This window comes from Copadichromis virginalis, linkage group LG11 (genome assembly GCF_057382275.1).
Source record: "Copadichromis virginalis isolate Kocher_CV1m ecotype Utaka linkage group LG11, C_Virginalis_male_GT1.1, whole genome shotgun sequence".
In the NCBI taxonomy this organism is placed as follows: domain Eukaryota; kingdom Metazoa; phylum Chordata; class Actinopteri; order Cichliformes; family Cichlidae; genus Copadichromis; species Copadichromis virginalis.
The window spans coordinates 38554717-38579776 of NC_140628.1; the positions used below are offsets into that span (position 1 = coordinate 38554717).

Genomic DNA, 25060 nt, shown 5'->3' on the forward strand with positions numbered 1-25060 from the left:
AGTGAGATCATTAACAAGACTGGCTACGGATACCGACTACGGAACGGAGCAGTTGTCAGCCACCTCCTGTACATGGATGACATCAAGCTGTATGCCAAGAGTGAACGAGACATCGATTCACTGATCCACACCACCAGGCTATACAGCAATGACATTGGAATGTCGTTCGGACTGGAGAAGTGTAGTCGGATGGTAACAAAGAGAGGGAAGGTAGTCAGAACTGAGGGGATTGAACTACCAGAAGGCAACATTGCAGACATAGAGGACAGTTACAAGTACTTGGGGATCCCGCAGGCGAATGGGAACCATGAAGAGGCCGCTAGAAAAGCTGCAACCACCAAGTACCTGCAGAGGGTCAGGCAAGTCCTGAGGAGTCAGCTGAATGGTAAGAACAAGATCCGGGCCATCAACACGTACGCCCTGCCCGTGATCAGGTACCCTGCTGGGGTAATAGGCTGGCCAAAGGAGGAGATAGAAGCCACTGACATAAAGACAAGAAAGCTCCTTACCATGCATGGAGGGTTTCACCCCAAGTCCAGCACCCTGAGGCTGTACGCTAAGCGGAAGGAAGGGGGCCGGGGACTGGTGAGTGTCAGCACCACAGTCCAGGATGAGACAACGAACATCCAAGAATACATTGGGAAGATGGCCCCAACTGACCGAGTGCTCAGTGAATACCTCAGGCAGCAGAAACCCAAGAAAGAGGAGGGAGACGAGGAACCATCATGGAAGGACAGGCCCCTGCACGGTATGTACCACCGGCAGATAGAGGAGGTGGCTGATATCCAGAAATCCTACCAGTGCTGGACAAAGCTGGACTGAAAGACAGCACAGAGGCACTAATCATGGCAGCACAAGAACAAGCTCTGAGTACAAGATCCATAGAGGCTGGGGTCTATCACACCAGGCAAGACCCCAGGTGCAGGCTGTGAAAAGATGCCCCAGAGACAATCCAGCACATAACAGCAGGGTGCAAGATGCTAGCAGGCAAGGCATACATGGAACGCCATAACCAAGTGGCCGGCATAGTGTACAGGAACGTCTGTGCCGAGTATAACCTGGAAGTCCCGAGGTCAAAATGGGAGATGCCCCCAAGGGTGGTGGAGAATGACCGAGCTAAGATCCTGTGGGACTTCCAGATACAGACGGACAAAATGGTGGTGGCTAACCAACCGGACATAGTGGTGGTAGACAAACAGAAGAAGACGGCCGTAGTGATCGATGTAGCGGTTCCGAATGACAGCAACATCAGGAAGAAGGAACACGAGAAGCTGGAGAAATACCAAGGGCTCAGAGAAGAGCTCGAGAGGATGTGGAGGGTGAAGGTAACGGTGGTCCCCGTGGTAATCGGAGCACTAGGTGCGGTGACTCCCAAGCTAGGCGAGTGGCTCCAGCAGATCCCGGGAACAACATCGGAGATCTCTGTCCAGAAGAGCGCAGTCCTGGGAACAGCTAAGATACTGCGCAGGACCCTCAAGCTCCCAGGCCTCTGGTAGAGGACCCGAGCTTGAAGGATAAACCGCCCGCAGGGGCGTGCTGGGTGTTTGTTTTTTTTTTTATTATATTACAGCAGTGAGCTTGAACTCTGGCTCAAAGATTCAAGTTGCAGTTACTTATATTTCCTATCACCTTAAATCTTCACTCAAAGACAAGTATCTTTGACAGTGTATATAAAGATGTATTATGCATAAGAGACAAATCTTGTTCTTTTAATTTGTTGGCATTACTACATTTGGCTCAATGCTTACATATATGTGTAAAAAGGAAAATGTAGGAGCTGTGATAAGTGTGTCTGATAGAATGAAGAGTAGACTGATATATGAAATATTCCTTTATTGGGTGAGAAAATCAGACCATGTCATAACTGCTTTAAGTCATACAGAATAGATATCAGAGCCTTAAACAAGCTGACTTCTGCTAAATGGGTCAAACTGGGCAGAAAGTCTACAAACACATAACATCCTTATAGAATATGATGTAACACTATAGATCAACTTAGCTCAGAATATATAAAGCATATAAACAATTACAGCAATATGATGCAACAAACACAGCAGCTGCTGATCCAAAATACTCAAAGCTTCATAGAACTGAAACCAACATTTATTTTAGTTCCATCCTGCTGCTGATACAGACTTTAGGTGTCTGAACATTAAACTTGTTCAGTGTGCCCCTGCACGGTATGTACCACCTTTCATAGTGTGTAACTTGAAGGCCCTGAGTACTTTCTCCCACACTGGAAACACTGGGATGATCACATTATTTGAACATTACCTAATAAGACTGATTCAGCACAGACAGTTATGTTAAACTTTCCTAGCAGTCCTTCACAAACAGGGAACAGTCTGTCTATTCTCTCCATCTGTCAGCTGCTGCTGGCTCTTCCTCCTCCTCTTCCTCACACACTGCTGAGTTTGTCCTGGTGGATCATCAGGGCTGCAAAGCCTCACAGATGATGTGCAGCAGTGGGTCCCTCAGTCTGTCCTCACTCTGGACACTTGCAGTCGTCACACATGGAAATCAAATGTGTGATAAGCTGCAGGATTCAAACACAAGTGTAACTTATAAACACATGTTTATACTTTTATTCCACAATCAGAGAGAAAGAAACAGAGAGAGAGTGCAGGACAGACAGACAGGTGACAGTCTCAGGTGTACACACTGCTACACAACAGCACAGAGAAGCAGGATTTAGTGTTTGTGTCATTACGAGTGTAAACAAGAAGAGTCCCAGATGGTGCAGTGGACACATGTGTGACTGCTGTGATTAAAGCATCTTTCTTTCAGCTTAACGAGTGAACCGTCAGCTCGTTCAAACACACGTTAAAGTGCGTTTGGCTCGACACCACCGAACAGAGGCAGCAATATAACATAGCTAACATTAACAGTGCAGTGGATCCTGCTGGTGCCGTGATGTTCAGGACTGCAAACCGAGCAGCATCACTGACTTTCAGCTTGTTGTGTTTGTGGATATATGACTGACTTTAATTATCCACAAAATCATCACATTCTCTGTAAGATTAAGGTCGACTATATATATATTTAGAAGTAGAGGCTTTAAAACCATGTTAACGCTGAAAGTACAAACATCACTAATGTGACATTAGTGATGTCACACAACTTTGCCGACATGTGGGAACAGTAATGTTTTAATGTTCTTCGTTATTAAACATTCGCACATAAATAAGTGACATGATGTTCAGTACTTTTGACAGTTCACTCTTCGGCCGCTCCCTTCTGCCGTATTTTGCAGCAAAATTATCCACACCCACTGCCGCGCTATGAATTGTGGGATATATGGGACCACGAAGCGTGCACCGGACCACGCTTGATATTTGGGGAAATCGACGGCGCATTTGGAGTATGCATTTGAAGCACACTTCGAATTGGGACAGCCGTCGTCACGTGGCGGTGACGTAATCGCACTTGAAATGCGTACTTCAAGACCCTGAATTGGGACACAGCCTGTGAGAACAAAATGCCTGCTTAGCAGGAACAACCATGTGCTTATCAGGAACAGGGGTGTTTTAGGTTTACTTATGTTATTCTGTGCTTAGTTAATATTAGTGTGTTTTTGTTTTCCCCCTATTGTGGGTAAATGGGTTGGCCAAACCACTATAAAAGCTACCCTCTTATATATTTGTAATTAGGCCAGTTTGTGGGTTAAGTTGTTTCCACTTTGTTTGTCTAAGTTTCTGGAAATGACTTTTTGTAGAGTTATATTTAGTTGACCTCTTTTCTGGGCCTGCTAATTATGTTTTTTGAATTTTGTCTTTTGAACCTTTTTGAGGGTAAAATAAAGAAAACCCTTTTTGAAGACATTTTTTTCCTGTGTCCTCTATGCCTTGGCTGCGTGGTCCCTCACACTGACTGAAAACACACTCTTGCCCATAATGAATGAAATGTTTCTATTTACCTGCATGGCTGCTGTAGCTATGGTACATGGAGCACAGGTTTGGTACTGCTGCCTGGAGAAAGAATAAATTGCCTTTTCAGCAGTCATTAGTATCTGACTGGACACTTGTGAAACAGAAACTGGATGAGTATGTATCTGGAATAGAGAAGTCTGAAATTCTCTGCCAACACAGAGGAGATTCTCAGGAGGTGCCACCAACGGCTACACCTCCTTAGGAAACTAAACTCCTTTGGAGTCAGCACAGCCATCATGATGACTTTCTACTATGCCTTCCTGGAAAGCATCATGACCTTCTCCATCACCTGCTGTACAGGAACAGACTGCAGCACACGGCATCACTGTGCTCTAAAATCATCTGTCACGGTTCTGGGTCGGTTCGACCCAGCATTTTGAGTTCATTATGTTTTGGTTTATTCTTGAATGATTGTTTTGTTACCTTTGTGAATTGTTGGTTAATTATTTGAATTCTATGTTTCTGTTTATTCATGTTAAAGGATTTGTTCTTCGGTTGTGTCTCACGTTTAGTTTAGTTCAGGTTCCATGTGTTATATTCTGTCTGTCTCTCAGTGTCGAGTCTGCGTCTTTGTGTAGTGTTTTCTTGTTTCCTGTTTTATTGTGAAGGTCTGCGTCTCATGTGTGTTCAGTTTTACCTCCCATGTCTCGTCTCGTTAATTACTCCCACCTGTGTGTAATCTCCCTTTGTTTCTCTGTGTGTATTTAAGTCGCATCTTCTGTCATTGTGGTTGCTGGTCTGTCTGTGTATCCATCATGTCTTACGCATGTGGTTTTTTCCATGCTGTCAACCGTCGTCTGCCTCTGCTCGCTCTCGTTCAGGTTCGTGTTCAGTAGTCAGTTTGTTCCCAGTATAGTTTAGTCCTTCCTCCGTTTGCCACTTGTCCATTTTTATTTTGTGTTTAATAAACCACCCTCACACCTTTACAAGTGCCTGCGTTTGGATCCTCCTTTATTACTTCCACGCGGCTCATCTCATCGGCCTGCCTGTCAGAACTCTGGCAGGTTTTCAGCCAACAGGCCCAAAGACAGGCAGCCAAAATCCTCAACGACCCCTCTCACATTCTTCACCCTGCATTTCAATGGCTCCCCTCTGGGCGACGCCTCTGCTGCATTTCCTGCAGGACTGAGAGGAGGAGGAGCGCCACCTTTGTCCCCAAAGCCACTCTGCTTTTTAACTCCAGCTGATAAGAACATTTCCCACAACAGAAACATAAACTACAGTCTTCTTATTCTACTGACACTTTATTCATTTTTAGTCACAATTATTTATTCACCTTTAGTCACTTTCATTTTAAAACTGTATATTCTGTGTATTTATTATTTCACTCCTATGTCCTTATCTTCAACGTATGCTGCACGGTTGTTTGTTAATTGCCCCTTGGGGATAAATAAAGTCTTCTGATTCTGATTCTGATGAACTTGAGATCAAGTCTCATCCTTCTTATAACGTCCTTAATGACAAACCAGAGCATCAGTGTCACAGTACCTGCTGAAATCTATCAGAATTCATATGCTCCCCATAATTTATGTAAAATATTTGTGAAAACTTTTTCTCAGTCTAGAATGCATGCATTAGCCATGGCATAAGCACGTCTGACCTTAATATAGTTTTCTTCCATTTTGTATCCTAGTCTGAAAAGCAGGCCCCAGAAAGTCTGCTTCTGTTCATCGGCACAAAGCTTCAACTAAATGAAAGATGAGGGCTGCTTCCTCTCAAATGGACTGTCACTAAAACAACCTGACCTCTGACCGTGTGGTAACCAAGCAGCAAGAAACCAAAAATATTTGTATTTGTAATGTACTCTGCTCTAATTATTAATTAAAACATGCTCTCCACATGAAAAACAACAACAGAGAAGGTGAGGAGTGAGCGAAGCTACACAAAGTTACAGTGGATAAAAAAGCCTCATCGGTCGATCTTTCATTTATAATTATATCCCAATAACATCAGCAATGCAAGAACACAAGAACACTCATGCTCTGACTTAACATGAACCTAAAAACCAGCAGCTCTTTATATAACTTATAATTATAAACTATTCTCAATTACATTAGTTAAAAAGTGACTTAATCCTTGCTTACCTTTGAGGACTCATCTCAAATTTGTCCACCTGGTAAATCATTCTTGCTGCGTGAGCAGGAGCTTGTCTGTGGTTTAATGCAACGTATTTTTTCTCAGTGTGAGAAACTAGTTCCATCTAGCTCTCTCTCTCGCTCTCTCTGATCTTTCTGGGGTTTATTTTAAGGTTTGTAAAAAAAAAAGTGCCTATAGCGGTGCCCCTTGGCCTCTTTTGGCACTGTTATTTGGGGCTGATCCTCAAATCTGATGTCTCCTTTTAATCAACATTTTCACTCCCCAAAACAGCAGCTGCAGAAACAGAATTTAAATAATAGGCTTTTTCATTAACTTTCAGTAAAAAGCTCCACATCACATTCTCAGATATGCATTCACAAACTAACCAGACGTATATTTCTTCTTTCTGGTTGTAACTCATTAAAGATATTGTAAATCATATGCAGTGTGTGTCTTTATTTACTAATTGTTTGTCATTGGACAGGAAGACCTGTGGTTTGCTGGAGCAGCAACGAGAAGCAGAAATGTAGCACATAATGTTTAACAACTAAGAACAGGAAACATAAGGGGACTATCCAAACCCAATGAACTCAGTTTATTGGGTTAACTTTATTCGTTTGATAAATTTCATCATGTTTTTGATAGAATGCTTCACTGTAATTAAAAATAAATGCATTTTAATTCTGACACATTATAGTGTGTAAGTGTTTTTTTTTTTTTCTTAAAGCAGAGCAGGTCGTTTAGTTCCACAGCCTTTCATAGAGAAGTGTCCCCCTGCTGGCCGCTGGCTGAACTGCAGCCACTTACTGTACAATAACACGAAGGCGCTGCTGGTCGTCTCTGGGTCGACAGAGGGCGCTATCGCAGGTGAATACAGAGACGTCGTAACCTTTGAGGAAGCAGAAGAAGATCCACTGCTAACAACAAACAGGTAACCTGTCTTCTCTCTGTGCGAGGCCGTGGGTCATGCAGTGTTATAACGTGTTCTGGTGAATAAACAGGTCTGGTTTTACGTTCAGTTTTGGGGTCTAAATGTTTTAAATCAGTCTCCATTAACTCGATGTTAGTTGTAAAACAGCAGCTAGCAGTCATTCTGGCTGGTAGCCTCTCCTCCGCACACTGATCTCAGCTGTTGGCTGACAGAAGACTTCGAGCTGCTCTAAACTATTAAATAACGGCTAATTTGCATTTTGTGCTCACTTGTGAGGACCTCCCGTTCTGGTTAACACCTCCAACACTGTTATAAGGATTCAGAGGCTGCAGTGGAAGTGCTAAGACCAGTGCATGCTGTCTTTGTTTAATTATGAATATATGCAGAGTTAGGAAGTTTTACAGCACTCTTTGTATTTATGCATGTATATTGTATAAAGTATGTTAGAGTTATATGAATGGCCTCGTTTAGGGTGGTATCATCCAACATCCGTCAGTTTCACTGTATCATTTCTGCATATGTGGCCTTTATATTATTTCTCTGCCAGATTTAAATAGACAATCTTAATAAAATAAACTCATACAACCAATGCAATAAACGCAACATCGAGCCCTTCTTTCAGGTGAAGCTGTGATGTTATTTCCTGTTACAGCTGTTTTCAGACACAGTAAAGATCTTGTTCACAAACATTAGTGAAGTGCGGCTTTGAAACAAACTCCATGTAGACTCTCGACGTTTGTGGCAGGCTTGTGTTTGGGTAAAAACGCATCTATAACTGAGTAACTCATTGCCTCACCAGAAGTCTGAAATATGAAGCAGGATTGTGGCTCATCCAGGTAACGTCAGCGTTTAGCTCGGTTGTCAGTGTTGCAAAGGTGGTTCATTTGTTTCTCACGTGCATCACCATAACCTGTAGATCTGCTCCAGACAAGGAGGTGATCCAGGTGAACAAGCACCAAATCACTGAAACATAGCGTCAGCCATGTAACCCAAATCCAAATATATGCAGAAATAAATGAGTTTTTTAATTGAATTGAACTAATTGAATTATATCATTATTAATTAAATAGTTCTTACTGATTTGAATCGATTGGCATTTTTAGGTAATTATTTAAAACTCACTTTTTCAACAACACTTTCAGCTTCTAGAGTTCTTTTGTAAAGTGTCTCTGAGTTTCTTGAAAGGTGCTTTACAAATCTAAATTATTATGACTTATTATTCTTAACAGCAGTAGCCCTCATTATTCTTCACTCTGAACCCTGGTGACAGTACACAGCCACAACATGCTCAACGTGTAACTGAACCTTCTGTGTCAGCAGGAGTGTGCTGGAGATGAGTTTCACTCTCCGCCTCCTGGTTTCCTGCGGCGACTGCTATCATGGACGCCTTCTGCTCATCTGGTCTCAGTCGGTCCGATCGCTGAGCTCTGGTCCTCGAATCAGCCGCAGCCTGCGGGAGAGCTACCGGCTTCTGCAGCTGCCTGACGAGGGCAGCAGCAGTCCTGTGCAGGTGAAAGAGGCCTACCTGCGTCTCGCCAAGCTCTACCACCCTGACTCAGGGGTGCCAACTGCAGACGCGGTGCTGTTTGCTCGGGTCGAGGAGGCGTACCGTGCCGTGCTGGCGCATCAGAGCAAAGTCAAGCAGCTGAGCGGAGAGAAGGAAGCTGAAGCTGAAGATGAGGATAAGTCCAGAGGTGCAGCACTCCAGCACAGACACTACCTCAGCTACGAGGGCGTGGGCACAGGCACGCCCAGCCAGCGTGAGCGTCAGTACCGTCAGATTCGTGTCGACCGGGCATCCGAGCAGGTTTTAAACTACCGACAGCAGGAGCACGAGAGGGCGGCGGCGGGCGAGGGGGCGCTGGTGGAACGAGACATGCGCCAGCGTAGCCACAAAATCAAGATCACCCAGGCAGTGGAGCGGCTCGTGGAGGATCTGATTCAGGAGTCGATGGCCCGCGGAGACTTCAGGAACCTGAGCGGCGCCGGAAAACCCCTCAACAAGTTTGAGCACAATCCCTACGCCGACCCCATGACCCACAACCTGAACCGCATCCTCGTAGACAACGGTTACCAGCCCCCTTGGGTTGTCACGCAGCGCGACATCAGAGAGGCCACCGCTCAGATCCGAAACAGGCTGCTGGACGGGCAGGCCCGGCTCAGTGACCCCGTGACTCCCAGAGAAAGCCGGGAGTGGGAGGAGCTGTGTGCGTCAGTGGAGGAGGAGCTAGTCAAACTGAACAAGCTGGTAGACAATTATAACCTGATCGTGCCGATGCTCAGCATGCAGATGGTTCACTTCAGTTTGTCCCGAGAGATCGAGTGTGCCGTGAAAGGAGCTCGCCAACGCCGACTGCAGCAGCAAACGGAGAGAGAGAGGGAGCGCGAGAGGAGGAAGGAGGAGAAGAAACGAGCCAACGCCGCAGCGATGACGAAGAACAGAAAACACGGACTCGTGTCGTGGATGCAGAATTTGCTCCGATAAAAAAACAACAACAATTATGTTTTTTAATTTAACCAGCACCAAAGGTCTGCCTGAAGGCACTGAAGCTACATCTGAGTTATTCAATTCTTACAGTAATTTCAGTGGTCACCAGGACATAAACACTGCATGTGTCAAATCAGCTGACTCTGCCCCAAAAAAGCATTTAAAATCTTTAATTTTCCCTGGAAGTTATGTTTCTAACATCAGCTTTGCTGTTGGATGGTTTCCCATAGATTTCTGTTCAGAGGCCTGAAGTACAAAGCATCTTCAGGTAGAACGTCACATCAGGTCGTGGTTATACTGGTTATACTGGGAAAAACAGAACATAAAAACCCTCATTCACTGACCAATCAGATACTTTGGTTTGAAGGATTTTAAACTGTTTCTGAATTAAAAAGTTCACCATGAGTACTTTAACTCATTCACTGCCAGCCATTGGCAGTGAATGAGTTAAACCCATTGACTCATTCACTGCCATTGACGGCTATAGACGTCAATGGCAGTGAATGAGTTAAGTGCCCAGCTTCCTCCAGCTCAGTAACAAAAAGATTAAACGGTCCGTTCTCGACTTGATGCTTTTCCCTCCTCATGGTAAGGAGGTGAAAGCATCTTCCAGTCCAAAGGTGGTGGACACCTGGTATAGCTAATAGCTAAAAGATAGGTGGTATGTAAGGTGATGTAGGGAAACTTGTGGTTTCAAACTTTAATAAAGGCTCATCACTGTGGATTGTGGTCCTTGGTTTCTGTAGATGTCCAGAAGTCGGGGTATCCGTAACAAAGTGTAAGTGGTTGGATTGTGTACCACAATAGGGCTGCCACAAACGATTATTTTGATAGTCGACTAGTCACTGATTATTTTTGCGATTAGTCGACTAATCAGATCATCATCCATTGGACGTAAAACGTACAGCTTATTGCACCAGCAGCATCTGCTCTTATATAACTATCATTAGCTTACAGCTTTAAGTGTTTAAGGTCTGTGCTAACTAAAAATAAAGACAAGATGATAGTTTATTAAATTTTAATGACATTTGCAGATTGTTTCGGTGAAGTTTAATAAACTCCTTGCTATCTAAAATATAACAGGACACTGGAGTAAATTCTCGAGCATCTCACACTTCTGATAATCAGCTGTCTGCTTGACGTTTATTCAGCTGTGTAAAAACTATAACTTTAATCTCAGCCAAACAGATTTACTCAGGAACAAATAAAATACTAAAAAAAGCCAAACAATAACATTGTTAAGTTATCTAAGTGACTCATATATATTTAACCTGAGTAGCGAAAGATGGCGGTGGGTTTGAAAACGATCTGCCGGGAGTCCGGTGTTCTCACGGCTCTAGTTAGCCTAGCCCCCGGCTAGCTATCGAGCTAGTGGGTAACAGACGTCTCCGAAAACGTCGGAGCGCTTTTGAAAATATGCGGTGTCCTGATAAACTGAGCAGATATTTGAGGTTTACACAGCTACATTCTCCATGAAAATATGTTAAACGTTTATTTTGTGACCCAGAAAGAATAATAAGAGTAATATTAAAACTAACTAGCTGCCGCCATTGTTGGAAACTAAGCTGGGCTGCGCTATGAATTCTGGGACACAGCTTCTTCTTCGTCGGAGTTTAACGGCAGCTGGCATCCTTGTACATGCAGTGCTGCCATCTTCTGTTTCAGTCCGTTATTACACTCTTAAATCCTGCTACTTATTCCTGCTTTTGGGATCTTACAAAGCTTCAAACGACACGTCGACTATTAAATCAGTCGTCGACGATTTTAATAGTCGACGTAATCGTGACTAGTCGACTAATCGTGGCAGCCCTACACCGCCACCATGTCCTTGTTTGTTGCATTAAACTACAGAGCTGATAGATTGATCCAGACTTTCATTTGTTTGTTTAGTGCTCAGCCAATCAGAGCCCAGCTCAGAGCTGCAGGTGTTTCCTGTCAGATAAAAGTTTAAAAGAAATCAGAATCAGAGTGCAAAGTGTGAGTAACTGTTGGAGTTATTTCTGTGAAATCACTGAAATGCAAACCCGACACTGTAACTTTTGGTTAATGTGATTAAATTAAATGTGGAGAGTGTTGCAATTTAAATTATTTGAGTCATTGATTGTCTTCGTTTAGTCCGTCAGCTGCTCCTGCGTCGCAGGATTGCAGATGATGACGGGCTCCTTGCTGCCCGCTCCATCACCCGTGGCCACCCTGCGCAGAGCCTGAGCGACGGCCCTGGACGGCGCCGTGGCCGCGTTCCAGTCGTGGGCGATGTACTGGTGGTACGGGTCGTGAGAGCTCTCCAGCTTCTTTGAGCGGATGTAGCTGAGCATGATACCGAACGTGAAGAAGCTGAACATGCCCACCAGCAGCAGGATGTACATGATTCCCTGAGACTCAGTGTGGGCCCTGCCTGCAGCCACGTGCTGCACAGCCTGCTGGGTAGTGAAGTTCTCAGCAGGCCCTGCAGGAGACAGAAAGCTCGTGCTGTTGAGGCAGTGCTGCAGGACGGAGAGAAGGAGAGACTGCAGCTCGGTACTGTTGATGTGGGACATGGCTGACCTCTGCTGGGCACTCAGCAAACTGCAACTAGGAAAAAAGATAAATTTATAGAGAAATGCAGTTATTTAGAAATGCGATATATGCCTCTGGTACACGACAAATGAATAATAATTTTTCATTTGTGGAGTGATTTTAAAAACTCATGTTTAAAAATTCTGAGTGAGTCGTTCAGAGGAGTCGTGATTCCCACAGCGAGGGCTGCAGTGCTCCGCACGCTGTGCAGATTTTTCAGTTTTCAAGTCTTTACAACCAATCAATATATTTCTAAAAAGCTTTTAATTTTGTAAAATTTTCACTTGATTTTTCAGATTTTGAACAGTAGATTTATTCAAGTAAAAGTACATTTTAATATACTTTTACTTTATATAAGTATTTCCATGTTTTGCAGAGACTGTATATTACTTGCACTCCATCCATCTATTTTCTGTTGCTTCTCTGGTCGGGGTCATGCAGAGACGCTCAGGCCTTCCGCTCCCCGCCACCTTCTCCAGCTCTTCCAGAGGGACACCGCAGAGACACAGCCTCTGCAGAACGTCTCTGTGGGTTGTCGTCCCAGTGGGGCCTCGCATACGAGGAGCCATTCAGCTTTACTTGCTTATTATTTGGCAGATTTTAAAACATAAATCTATTATTATATGATGATGTATTATTAGGGGAAACGGTGTCAGGTATTATATAAGTGACTGAACTGATATATACAGTAATCACTAATATCATGTTTAGGATCCTCCATGAGTACTTTCATAACTTTTGTTCTATTCTTCAACTACGATTATGACTATTACTTAAATAAAGTGATTAAATATTTCTGTCATCACATTTACAAACAGCTGTTCACCTAAAAACAAACTTCAGCTCTTCCATGAAAGTAAAACTTGTCCCAATGTTTTCTGCACGACTCTCCAATCTTTCAGCCCCTCAGCTTAGTTCTTGTTCCCTTGTGCAGCAGCCCAATGAAAACACTCATTTCAATGTGACTTTATGCAGTATGAAGAAATGTGTTGTGAAAAGATTTAAATACTTAATGGCTCATTTACATATTTAATCATCAGAAGAAAATTTGTGATAAAAAAAACTGATCATCTTAACCTGAGAGGTCTAGTTCCAGTTTTCAGCCCGTTCACCTGAGATTTAAAATAAACTACAAGGGAGGCAAGTGGGAGGTGTAATCAGGTGTAATCTGAGAGGCAGCTCACATTTTTCAAATCAATATCAGGGTTCTCACATTCTCGGGGATGATGATCGAGTTTGTCTTATCGTTACTGATGTTTAGAGATTTCATTGTGCACACACATCCTGACTGAATCTTCATGCATTAGAGAGAAAAACTTACCTGAGAAGGACTCACATCAACCCGTGCGTCTCCAGCGAGGAAAGAAGCAGCTAGTCGCTGAACCCTGAGTATTAATGCTCAGTCCTCACCCATAAACATGCTCAACATGTCAACACGTTTAATGAAACCAGGAGGTCACAGGGCAAGGTCAAAGGCAGCAGGGGTGTCCTAATTTCACTCCCCTGTGCTGGTCCAAGCAGCAGCTTTGCAGGAAGATTATTATCTTTACATCAGGCCTTGTTTAGGCAGCGTTACCCAGTACAATGTCACTACTTTCATTATGTATCATGAGTCTGACTGCATGTCAGATATGAACATTTCAGTGCTGCTCATACGATCGCCATCCATGCTCCTCTGAGCATCCAGACAGCAGCTTGTCAGATGTGTATGTGCTCGGCCGGGTTGTGTTGCAGAGGGAGCGTGTGTCGCTGCAGGGACGGCGCCGGGCTGCGAGCAGGAAGAACAAAGCTGCTTTCAGACCAGAGGCAGTTTGGATCGTCTGCAGCACAGCTCAGACTAGATTGAGTTACAGCACAGTCACCTCCAAATGTCCTCTCACCACTGTGTGTGTGTGTGGACAGGGTTTAACGTCTTCATGGGGACCAAAGATGGATAGTTTACTATACTGTGGGGACAAACAGCCATCGCGGGGACCAAAACGCCAGTCCCCTCGAGTTTGAAGGCATTTTTAGACTCAAAATGTGGTTTTAGTGTCAGGATTACAATTAGGTTATGGTCAGGTTTAGGGTCAGGGTTAGGCATTCATTTTTGATGGTTAGGGTAAGCAGCTAGGGAAAGCATTATCAATGAGACGATACAAGGATATAAATACACACATGTGTGTGTGTGTTTAGAAACAGTGTAGCAAAAACAGTGGACAAATATTAACAAAAATATGATTGTACAACCTTTGTCTAATTAGACGTCACTGTGTGTGCTTTTAAACCAGAGTTAACATCGTCGTCGTTTTGCTTTTGCTGGTCTCTGCTCTCTTCCCTCCAGCCTCCACCTCCTCACTGTTCTTCACGCTGCACAGTGTTAGCTGACTAGCTAGCATTACCCAGAATGCTGTTCTGCAGTGTAATTTTGTAAATATCCTCTTAAAATTCAATTATTTGCTTCCAATCATCAGAACTGTGAATAGGCTGAAATAAAGTTCCCCACAAGGCTCTTGGTGGGAAAATTAACAATAATTAGTGATAATAGAAAAATTAATATTATGTACAAAACTATACCCATAAATGGTTGAAATAAGGAAAAAATGCTCTCGTCTCATTTTGTTCTAATGTTTCATACATTCTGACTTGAATTGCAGATGAATGGAGGTAAAGTGTGTTCTCTCCTACTCCCTACTGTGAGCCGTTACAGGATGTTCAGCTCTGAGTCAGCGGGCCTCACTTTGAGAACCTGCACTTTAAAACAACTAATGGGCCAATAACCAACAGTCTCCTTTCCAATGCTTCCTGTTTACTCCTCCAAGACTGTGAAATTATGACTGAATCAGTTACAAGACTGATTCACCTTAGCTTGTGCCAGCTTAGCATGTGACACAAGACTCGGGCCTACACCACACTGGCAGCGACGTGGTGACCAGAAAACATCAAATACATTTGGCTAGCTGATCGTCAGCTCCTCTAGCCTTCACTCATCCTTAGGCAAGACACTGAACCTTGAGTTTATCCCAAATCATTCATCAGAGTGTGTGTGAAAGTAGAATGAGACTTGTTTTCAGTTAAATTTATTTATACAGCGCCAAATCACAACAACAGTCGCCCCAAGGCACTTTATACTGTACGATAAAGACCAATAATCCAGGGAAAAGCCCAACAATCAAATGACCCCCTATGAGCAGCACTTTGGTGACAGTGGGAAGAAAAAACTCTTTTAACAGGAAGAAACCTCCAGCAGAACCAGGCTCAGGGAGGGGCGGGGCCATCTGAGCAAGGGGAGGACTACAGAACAAAGACACGCTTTAAGGAGGGCGAGTGACCAATGAGAGCACCAGACACTACTTGACATGTGACCTGACAGTAGATATATTAGAGGGTTACCTAGGCAACCTGGGATATGTGTACAGCCATCATCTTCAAAGTGATGAGTGAAAGGCTTCCAGTGTGAATGCAGTTTTATTTTAATCTTGACTTCGTCCATCTTGATGCTTTAAAAACAGAGTGAGGGACGCTTTGAGCTCAGTCACGGAGCATCACATCAGCCGATCAGCTTTATTCTGAATTAAACCAGAATTGAACTAAATGTTTCTACTGTCACGAACTCTCACAGCTGTGTGCCCAGTGCTAAAAGAAAAGGAGCTGTTGTCGAATAAAATTGCTTCATCTATAGAGCCGAGAGTGTCCGTCCACCGTCGATCACCACAGTCCCCGCATTAAGCCAGCAGTAGAGTTGGATGAGGTTTTCAAGCCTTTTATCTCTAAAGGATTTCTTTCACTGACTGGGAGGGAGGGGGGCAAGGTTCCCTCACAATTTTAAGGGATACTTGTATCTGTGGCACGTTGTGTTATTATGCCTTTTTCCAACCAGTCATACTATGGTGCAGATTTGTTGGTGGGGGAATTATGATGCACATGCCGCTTCACACAGTAACCCTACTTTCCCCCTTAGTATCAGGCACAGAGCAGGTGGGGGTGAAAGATCAGCTACCAGTCGCGGGTGTTGATCTTATTCTTGGAAATGAATTCGCTGGGGGAAAGATGTTTCCTGCCACCCCTGAAGCTGCTGAAAACCCTGCTGCAGATGTTTTCGGTCATGCACCATCTGGGGCGGTGTCTCTGCAGTTTAGCATGTGTGGTTGCTCATGCACAGACCTTGGTGATGCAGTGGACATTTCCCATACATTCTTTAAAAGCCTAAAACTCTTGTCAAGCCTTTGCCTGGGAATAAGAATGAATCTGTGGTGTTTACTGGGATACCAAACAACTTGTGTCTAGCAGTAGACAAAGATTAATTCAGTAGAGCTCAGCAGTCTGATTCTACCTTGTCTGCCTGCCTCTGTGCTGCAAGGCGGCGAGCACTTGGAATCCAACCCGTGTTATACTGATGATGCTGTATTGCTTGTTAGGCCTTGACCACGATCATTTAGGAATTAGGAGATCTTATGATAGAGTTTCCTGCTATTATTTTTGGCCAGGATTGAAAACTGAGGTTGTCAGATTCTGTCCATCACTTTATCCACGTCAAATGGGTCAAGCATTTCTTGAGTGGGAGAAATGTTAGATGGGGGAGTGTTATGATCCAGGTCATGATTTTGTGTTGTTGCTGCTCACCGCACCTGAGGGTGGCGTTGTTTGTTCTGTGCTTGTGTAAGTTTGCAGGTGGAGCCTGACCATTGGTAGAAGACTGAATGAGGCCGGCTATAAATTTGGACCTGTCCGGACTGGCGGCTCCGCCTACTTCCTGTTTCCAACAAGCTGTGTGTTTAGCCCCGTGTGTGGTGTGATTGAGTTTTCTTAGATAAGAAGAGCTAGGCTGCAGATATTGTAGATAGTGTAAAAAGATCTCTATTGTTGACCTGGTAGCTGTAGGGGCGGGAAGCCGTTTTCTTTGAGAAATGTTTCTCCTGTTAGGGAGACCGGTGGGAGGCCTGTATTTTCTTTTGGGTTTTCTCATTAAGTCAGTTCTGTTTAATGCCCACCCTGACGCTCGCTACCTTTTGAGTTTAATAAAACCGCTAGTCATTGTAAAACCGAGGCCGTGTTGTCCTACTGGAGCAGGGAGTGTGGGCTTTTTCTTTTTTTTTGGCTTTTCTTGTGTATTGCTCCAGCTCCTGCTAGGCCGGGGTGTACGAATGCACACAGGGAGAACAGACCACATTTATCTGGAATTATTGATGGAGAAGGAATATTCTCGAGTCACTGCTAACTTGTAAGTCTCTAATAAGTATAGTAGGTAACTTGAGTACAGCTCACCTGTGGCAAATAAGCAGTAATTTAATCGAACACTTTCATTGTTCGGAGATTGCTGACCGCAAACTCTTCATTGAAGGCTTAGTGTTTTTAAAGTAATGCAGGATGAGGGATTAATAGATGCTTTGTAAATATGACTTATGAGATAATAAACATTAGTAATTTAAAGGTGTTACTCACACCTTTAAGGCCTTTAAGCCTTAAATCAAAGTGGAGGTTTTCCTTTCCCCCCCTGTCATTTATGCGATGTTACAGTGGAAGATGTTTGCATTACAAATTACAGCACAGGCATCAGACTGCCCACACTCAGCTTTAACTACTCTTGGGTTTGTATGACACAAGAGAGAGGGGATATCCCTAATAAGGTCATCTCAGGTACAAAGGCTCCACCCACATTTTCAAATCTGTTGCATATGAGGGGCAGCCAATCAGAAGAAAAATGCCTTAAAAGGGAAATAAACAGCTTGTTTAACATAGAGGACAATCTGAGAGGCTTCCTCGAGGTCCAGCATGAGATAAATAAGGATTATTTTGAATTGTAATCATGCAAAGCCACACGAAGGTGTAAATGAGCAGGTCCATCTCAAAGAAAAAAATGCTCTGATCTTCTGCCTGAGCTCCAATCCAATCTGATGGATATAAAAAATGAAACATACAATCACAAAAATCAAAGTGAAAGACATTCTTCCGTGTACAGAGAATTTATACAGCAACTCACCGCTGATGTTAGTCTAGCTGCACCCCGTCACAGTTATCTTTAGATTCTCCCTGTCTACAAGTGCACAAAGGAGACAAAACAATCTTTTTAGATATAAAACCAACACAACCAAAATGACCTGTTTCCTGTGAACAGATCACCTGGACAACAGACATGACTTACCCAGCCTGAGCCTTTTTAGCTTGACGTGCTTCGTGCTCATCCCAGATTTTCTTGTAACAGTAGATCAGAACCGCAATGAGCCACAGCTGCAGGAACGTGACCAGCACGTACATCATTATCTCCGAGATCACATCAGCCAGCTCTCGATTGGCTGGGAAACAGGAACTGACAATGAAGCTTCAGAGAGAAGACTAACAGGGGCATATTTCTCCCATATTAGCTTCTCTTCTATCCGCCCAGCATGCATAGAGAAGAAGATCTTTTGTAACACTGCTTGGAACAACAATATTTTGTATAACTGAAGGATTTAAATCCATCCTCCTTACCTACAGTCACCACACTAAGCTCCACCTCCTTCTCCACAGTGACAAGCTCAGGAGACAGCGGCAGGAAGAGGGTACGGTGGAAGGTGCAGCGATACGTCCCAGTGTCATTGAAGGTGACGTTATTAACATACACGGTTCCCATCTGAATGTCATCATTTAGCGTCCCGCGCCATACCAGGCGGTGGCTGAAGTCTTCATGGAGGATGTCAGCTACAGGATGGTCATAGTGGAAAATCTGAGATAGGGAAAGAATTAAAAAACTGGGAATTTAGTTATACTTGTTCCCTCACTTATATCTGAATAGAACAAAGAAATAGACATACATAAGCTGATCGGTGACAAGGTAGGCCTGCTCTATAACATCCCCTGCTTTATTGTCCTTTTGAGCTCTAATAGGAAACATATTGTACCAAATAAATATCACCATGTATTCAGTAGGACTTTAAACAAATGACTGAGACCAAAAACTCATCAGAGATGTGTCAGGGGTACACGTCATAATAAAAAAGTTTGAAGGGATACATGTGAGCTTACATGTATGGACCCTCACACGCTCCACCAATCAGTGATCAGTCATCTAAGGCAGCGGTTCCCGACCCCCAGCCAATGGACTGGTACCGGGCCGTGAGTCGTTTAGTACCGGGCCGTGAGAGTCGAGGCTCAGGTGTGAAATTTATGTTTTTCATGGTTTTTTATCGTTTTTATCATTAACTCGGTTTCTCTGGGTCTTTTCCTGTGTGTTATGAATAAATCTTCTTGTTTTGGCACCGCTAATCGTTTTATTTTGTGGTGTTCATCTGCGACACCTTAAAGGCCGGTCCGTGGTGCAAAAAAAGTTGGGGACCGCTGATCTAAGATGAACAAAGGTAGACACTGACAAATAAAACAGTTCATCTTCCCTCCCTCCATCCCTCATATATCCACCCATCCATCCATCCCTCATCCATCTATCCCTCCATCCATTTTCCAACACGTATCCATGGTGGCAGCAGTTTACTGTGTAATTTATGCCGTGGTGTTTGTGTCTGTGGAGTTATTTGCCCACACAGAGTGGTGCAGGTTCTCCGGTGCAAACTCCATCCACACTGTGCTGGATGTGAGTGATGCTGTTATTCTGTAGAAAGTGGTCCAGAACAGTGTTGCTCTTTTTTATGTTTGTGTCAAGAAACAAGAAAAAACATCAACGATAAAAAGAAAAAAAATCCAGTGACGTTTTTGTTTGATGCTCCACTACCTGAGTCACTAGAGAACTTTGCTGAACTTACATGCCTGAACTCCTCCTCTCCCAGAGGCTTGAAATGCCAGTCTACGGTGGCTCGTGCAGGGACCTCCTCTCGTCTCTTACAGGAGATGCAGCCCAGCAGGAATCCTTCTCCCGCCACAGCCTCAGTCAGAGAATCCACCTCAGAACAGCCGGCATGGCACTGAGACACTGCAGAGAGAGGACGAGGGGAAGAAGAAGTAGGAGAAGAAATATAAAATAGAAGCAGACAGAGAGAAAATACAAGAGCAGAAATAAATCAGAACTTTGTGAATCTGTCGGCAGTCACAATTGTCAAGCAAGCAAAACTTTACTTAAACAAGAAGTAGAGAGACAAAGAATAAAACTAAAGGCAAAAATACCCAAAATAAAAGAGCTCATGTCTTTCCAGTTACACACACATATCACATAATTTAGCACACAGGCTGCAATAAGAAGAAAAAGCGACATAAATCATGTCATAACAGACCAAAATAGTTTTAATCGCCTGCACATGAAGATTACAGTCACACACGTATGAATAAAACACCTGCATGCACTCTGTTAGGTAGACCTACTGAACTGCTCGCTAACACAAACATCTAATCGTCCAATCATGTGGCAGGAACTAAATGCATTTACCATGTATGAAGACATGTTTGAGGCGACCTGCTGAAGTTCAATCTCAGCATCAGAATGAAGACCAAAAAACTGGATTAATCTCTCGTATTTACAGAGAAACAGGAAACATCCAGGAGCCGCAGGAGGAGCCATTCTCTGCTGGAATACTTAGTTGATGTCATAGACCAGAGCAACTCCAAACAACAGAAACTCAAATAACCACTTGTTGGAACCAAGGTTTGCAGAAGAGCAGCAGAAGTCCACACCGGGTGTTCATCCTGTCAGCTAAGAACAGGAAGCTGAAGCTACAGTTCACACAATCTCCCCAAAACTGCACAACAGAAGACTGGAAAAATGTTTCCTGGTCTAATAACCAACCTACAGCAAATGTGTTATGCTGTCATTTTAATTTGGCCCCAAATCTCTGAGGAATGTTTTCATTACCTTGTTGAATCAGTGCCATAAAGAGTTACTGCAGTTCTGAAGCCAAAAGTACTAACAAAATGTACCTAATGATGTGTCCAGTCAGTGTTCATTTAGGCAAAAAACAAACACTGTAATCATCAGACAGACAGTCGTAAAAGCTGAAAACTCTGGAGGTTAGACATGTTTTGCATGTAACATTAACTGTATGTGAGTAAAGCCCTCACATACACGAGTCATCAGACTGATTCAGCTCCAGGAAACTTTCATGCTGCACGTTGTCACTCTAAAAAACACATCTGTCCGTGTTTCTTCTCTTCTTATCATCGAATCTGGAAATGTGTGCAAATGTCATTGAACAGATCATTGCTTGTATACAGAAAAACAAAACAGAGGCATCTTTCAGTCCTTCCGGATGCAAATGATGGATCGAACAGGAACAGCGTCTCTTTGAGGAAGCGTCCAGTCTGTTTCTGTCGTCCCCGCCCCAACTTCAACAACACACAGACGGAAAACACAGGTGTGCAGGTGTGACGGCTACTGGAAACAGCAATAAGTGAGTATTTTATTTCTAATTAAACTCGACATGTCAACACCAAGAAAAACACAGTGACTGCAGTTGGAGAAAAATGAGACAAAGGCTGAAAAGAAGGACAGCGGGCTACAGATAGATGCAGATATTCTTATATCATCTTTTGTAAATAAAGACACAGTAGAAATGAAATACAATGCAATGCAAAAAATAAGAAATAAAACAGGATTTGTTTATTTGTAAAATACAATAAACAAAAAAAGAAGAAACTAAAGAATAAATGTAACCAGTCACAGACAGTTATGAAGACAGTTATGCAACATTGTATCGAAAAGGCCGCCGTGACTGTCAGACCACTGAATCTGATGATATTTGTCCAACAAACTAAATTCGTTAACTTTTTTAGTTTTATTGGGTTTATAGTCATTTTCAACTTCCCAGAATAAGAGAGCTTTACGGTCAAAGTAAAGGGATTCCATGTATTAGAGCAAAACTTCAGCCACCAGCATTGATCGTTTCTCAGAGTTAAAAGTTAAAGTTGAAGAACAGGAAGGATTTTTTTGGACTTACCAAAAAGACTGAAGACAACTAACAAAGAAAAGTAGAGTCTCATCTCTGCGGGAGCCTCGGTCAAGCCTGCAGAGAAATATCGGTGTTGTCTGAGATTACATGTCTGCCTCTTGATTCCCAATGAATTTCATTTTCCACGTGAATCCAGACTTTGATTTTCCCATTGGTCCAACAGCTCAACAATCTTTAATTTCACTGAGGCAAAAAGAGAGCTTCAGAGCACAGGAAATGCTTCATTTATATCAAAAAGTTGAGTCTCTGTGTTTCAGGAGTTTTAAGTCTCCCGTGCTGTCCTGTCTGACTTTAAGGCAGCTAAATTTAGAGCGTGTGAATCCAGGAGAGTTGGGCATTATGAACGCTGAGAGCCAGCACGAAACCTGAGAAGATGAGACCTGAACCACAACCACAACGTGACCGCCACAGCAACACTACAGCCAAGTGTCCTCTGATTCAAACACTGACAAATCACAAGCCTGCAAAAGAGGAAAACTTTACATATAACTTCAGATACAGTGAAATTTGTTGTGGCCAAACAGACGTATATTCTTTCTCAGTGTGTACTACGATACACACAGTTTACTGTTCTGTGTTTCATGTTCGTTCTTTCCTGAAAGGAGCTGCAGGGCTGACATGCAAAACAACCACCATAGGATTTGTTAAACAAACAAAGTGGAAACAAAAGCAGCTCAGAGATTAAAGGGTAGCTCACAATCAGCTGCTTTCATTCATACAATAACTTCAGTAAAAAGTTCAACATTTTCCTTCATGGTTCAATATTTTTACAGACATAAACATTTACAAATGTTAAACATGACCACATAGGGAAGGCTCTTTGAGCCAAAAGGAACCACTGCACCAAAACTTTAACTGAGCATCTCCCACAATATGACCCTCGGTATTCACTCAAAGTGCAGTTTTCAAATTTTCTCCAGGAAAATATCAAAATCATCCAGGGGACCAATGCTTGTTGCTGTTCTCATGTGCCATCAACATTAAAATGATGCTATCTCTGAATCATAGACAGACTTTGCTAGTTTGATTGCAGGTTTTACCAGAACTTAGATGTGTTTTCCAGCTGTACTCACAGAAATCCATAAGGACGCCTCAGCAGAGATACAAAAACAACAACAACACGTTTGTGGCAACTTTAAGAAAAGAACTGCAGTTTCTATCAAAGCTTAGTCATCAGAAGTGTTGCACATTTAAAATAAACTCAGTGAGACAATGTATGTTAAAAGAAGACAAAAGTAAAAGTTTCACATTTAAGAAGTGAAATATTTAATGGGGGTCGGGGTAAACTCGACAGTATATAATGGTTTTACTGATCTGACTCGTTACAAGGTTAAAGATGTATTAAACGCATGAATAAAATACACAGGTGTACTCATAAGACAGCAGGCAAATAGGAAATAAAGAAAAAGTGAGAAAAGATCAAAAAGGAAACAAAGAACAGCAAAGGGACAGAGAAAACTGGGAGTGTTGAAAAAAAGAAAGATGGAGGAACAGAAAAAGAAAAGAAATAAACAACAAAGGGGGAAGTGAAGAAGAAAGACGAGTGAGAACTAAATAAGGAAACTGGGGAAATGTTAAAAATGAAGAAAATATCAAAAGGGAGAAGAACAAAAAAGATTTTTAAAAAGAGGGGGGAGAAGGAAGCAATGAAAAAATAAAAATTAAAGCAAGACGAGCGACAAACGAGGGAAGAAGAAAGAATAACAAAATAAGGAAAGATGCACAAGAAGAAAGGAGGAATTCAGCAGAAAAGGAAGGAAGAAACAACAAAGGAAGCTAGGCCAGAGGAAGGAATGAAGGAAAGGAATGAATGAAAACAAGGACAGAGAGAAGATTGGAGGAAATAGAAAAGGCTGCACCAAAGAAAGGAAAGTTTGGCGTGAAGATAACCCATGAACCGAAATAAATCTGACAGCCGCGGATTAAGTGATTTAAAAATGATTAGTTTTTATGAAACATCATGTCCCAGCTCCTTTAAAAACGTGTTTCCTCTCCTCTTTTAGACACCACATCTCTTGTTCCTGCTTTAAATCCATCTGAATATTCCACACTGACTCTGACATCTTTCACACTTCCTGCCTGTCCTGTTTAGCGCTGTAAATTGCACTCATCAGCCTCTTTAAACCTGATTTCAAACCCGGCACTTCCCTCGTGTTCAGCCACTAAATGTAATATTCGGTTTGTCTTGATTTCTGCCATTGGAGAGTCTGACAGTCGATCAATGCCTGCCACAGAAACAAGGCCACTCAAGTCAAGGCTGCCAAAGCAGACATCGACTGAAGGCCTCAACTTGCGTGCTGACAAAGACATTCACGTGGAGGATGCAGGCGGTGAGGTGGCGTGATGAATGTAGCGGGCTGGATTGTTTTTAAAGGGGAATGGCTCGTGATGCGTGAGGTGAGCCTGAACACGTCCCTCTGTGAGGTCGTACAAATATTTGGAGAAAATAATTAAAATGTGAGCAGGCGGCGGGACACACGCCGTGTTTGTGTGCGTTTGTGTATTTTAGTTGATTTGGAGGTCGAGGATGTCGTCATGTGATGTAACTAGAGCGATAAGCGTCCTTACCTCTTTGCTCTTTTTTGGCCTTGTGTGTGTCTGTGATTGATAATGGCAGCAAAAATCAGGAGGGTTAAAGAAATTCCCAGAGCAGAACATACGGGAGGGGGGACTTCAAGGAAATGTTGACACATGATAAACCCCGTGTGTGTGTGAGTGTGTGTGCGTGCACCTCTGTGACCCAACACATGCGTACACACAGTGAGTGACACACCTCCTATCTCACTATGCTGGTGATGATTCTTTATTTTTAGCTCAGATCGAGTTTCCAGCCCCTCCTGCTCCGCATGGTTCAGCAGCCAGAAGTGCTCAACAACACAACTCCCTGTAACCTGGAGCGCAGCAGTTCCTGCATATGTGACTCGGAGCTCAGCAGCAGCAGCAGCAGCGCCCAGCGAGGCGTTGATTGCAGGAGGCGGAGGAACAAACACCCGAGATGCCTTGCAGAAGCTACGGAGAATCTGAAATTGCCAAGTCACTGTGATGCTTTGTCATCAGTTTGAGAGGATGCAGAGGCAGCTGCTGGCTCGGGATCAAAACTGACAGGTACGTTAGAGACAATTCAAAAGTGGTTGTGTAGTTAAAGACTAAAAAACTTCTTTATATGAGTTTTTCTCCTCAAAGGACTACAAATGTCTCTGTTTCATAACGTGGTTGAGCTGCTGAAGTGCAAGAA

At 43.2% G+C, this 25060-nt stretch overlaps 3 protein-coding genes across 5 annotated transcripts in view; 2 read left to right on the forward strand and 1 right to left on the reverse strand.

The window, feature by feature from the left end:
* The first annotated feature begins 6815 nt into the window (after positions 1-6815).
* On the forward strand, positions 6816-10682 carry dnajc28 (DnaJ (Hsp40) homolog, subfamily C, member 28). Of its 2 annotated transcripts, none has more exons than XM_085472383.1 (2): positions 6816-7006; positions 8257-10682. In XM_085472383.1, exon 2 carries the CDS (start codon positions 8270-8272, stop codon positions 9419-9421), a length of 1152 nt encoding a protein of 383 aa, XP_085328509.1. In that variant the 5' UTR covers positions 6816-7006; positions 8257-8269; the 3' UTR covers positions 9422-10682. The 2 variants fall into 2 exon arrangements, with proteins under 2 accessions (XP_085328509.1, XP_085328510.1); XM_085472384.1 differs by having other exon boundaries at positions 6816-6936.
* Positions 10683-17020: 6338 nt separating this feature from the next.
* Positions 17021-22238, reverse strand: LOC146699451 (sodium channel regulatory subunit beta-1). The gene is made up of 6 exons (XM_085472392.1): positions 21814-22238; positions 19693-19859; positions 18428-18662; positions 18102-18252; positions 17940-17993; positions 17021-17850 (listed from the first exon to the last, which is right to left on the reverse strand). Exons 1-5 carry the CDS (start codon positions 21854-21856, stop codon positions 17948-17950), a joined length of 642 nt encoding a protein of 213 aa, XP_085328518.1. The 5' UTR covers positions 21857-22238; the 3' UTR covers positions 17021-17850; positions 17940-17947.
* Positions 21248-25060, forward strand: part of gramd1a (GRAM domain containing 1A) — a 45840-nt gene continuing 42027 nt past the window's right edge. Inside the window, exons 1-2 of one of the 2 annotated variants that reach the window (XM_085472390.1) lie at positions 21248-21267; positions 24639-24930. The gene's annotated coding sequence lies outside the window, so the exon portion shown is untranslated. The remainder of the gene's footprint in view (positions 21268-24638; positions 24931-25060) is intronic. The other variant, XM_085472385.1, reaches the window with a different exon arrangement.

Excerpts from the sequence above, each read along its gene's own strand:
- LOC146699451 (XM_085472392.1), bottom strand. The coding sequence starts at position 21,856 with ATGAGACTCTACTTTTCTTTGTTAGTTGTCTTCAGTCTTTTTG. Across the intron at positions 19,860-21,813 it reads AGTTGTCTTCAGTCTTTTTG|TGTCTCAGTGCCATGCCGGC; the intron begins GTAAGTCCAAAA and ends CTCTCTCTGCAG. Across the intron at positions 18,663-19,692 it reads GAGAGGAGGAGTTCAGGCAT|ATTTTCCACTATGACCATCC; the intron begins GTAAGTTCAGCA and ends TCCCTATCTCAG.
- dnajc28 (XM_085472383.1), top strand. The coding sequence starts at position 8,270 with ATGAGTTTCACTCTCCGCCTCCTGGTTTCCTGCGGCGACTGCTATCAT.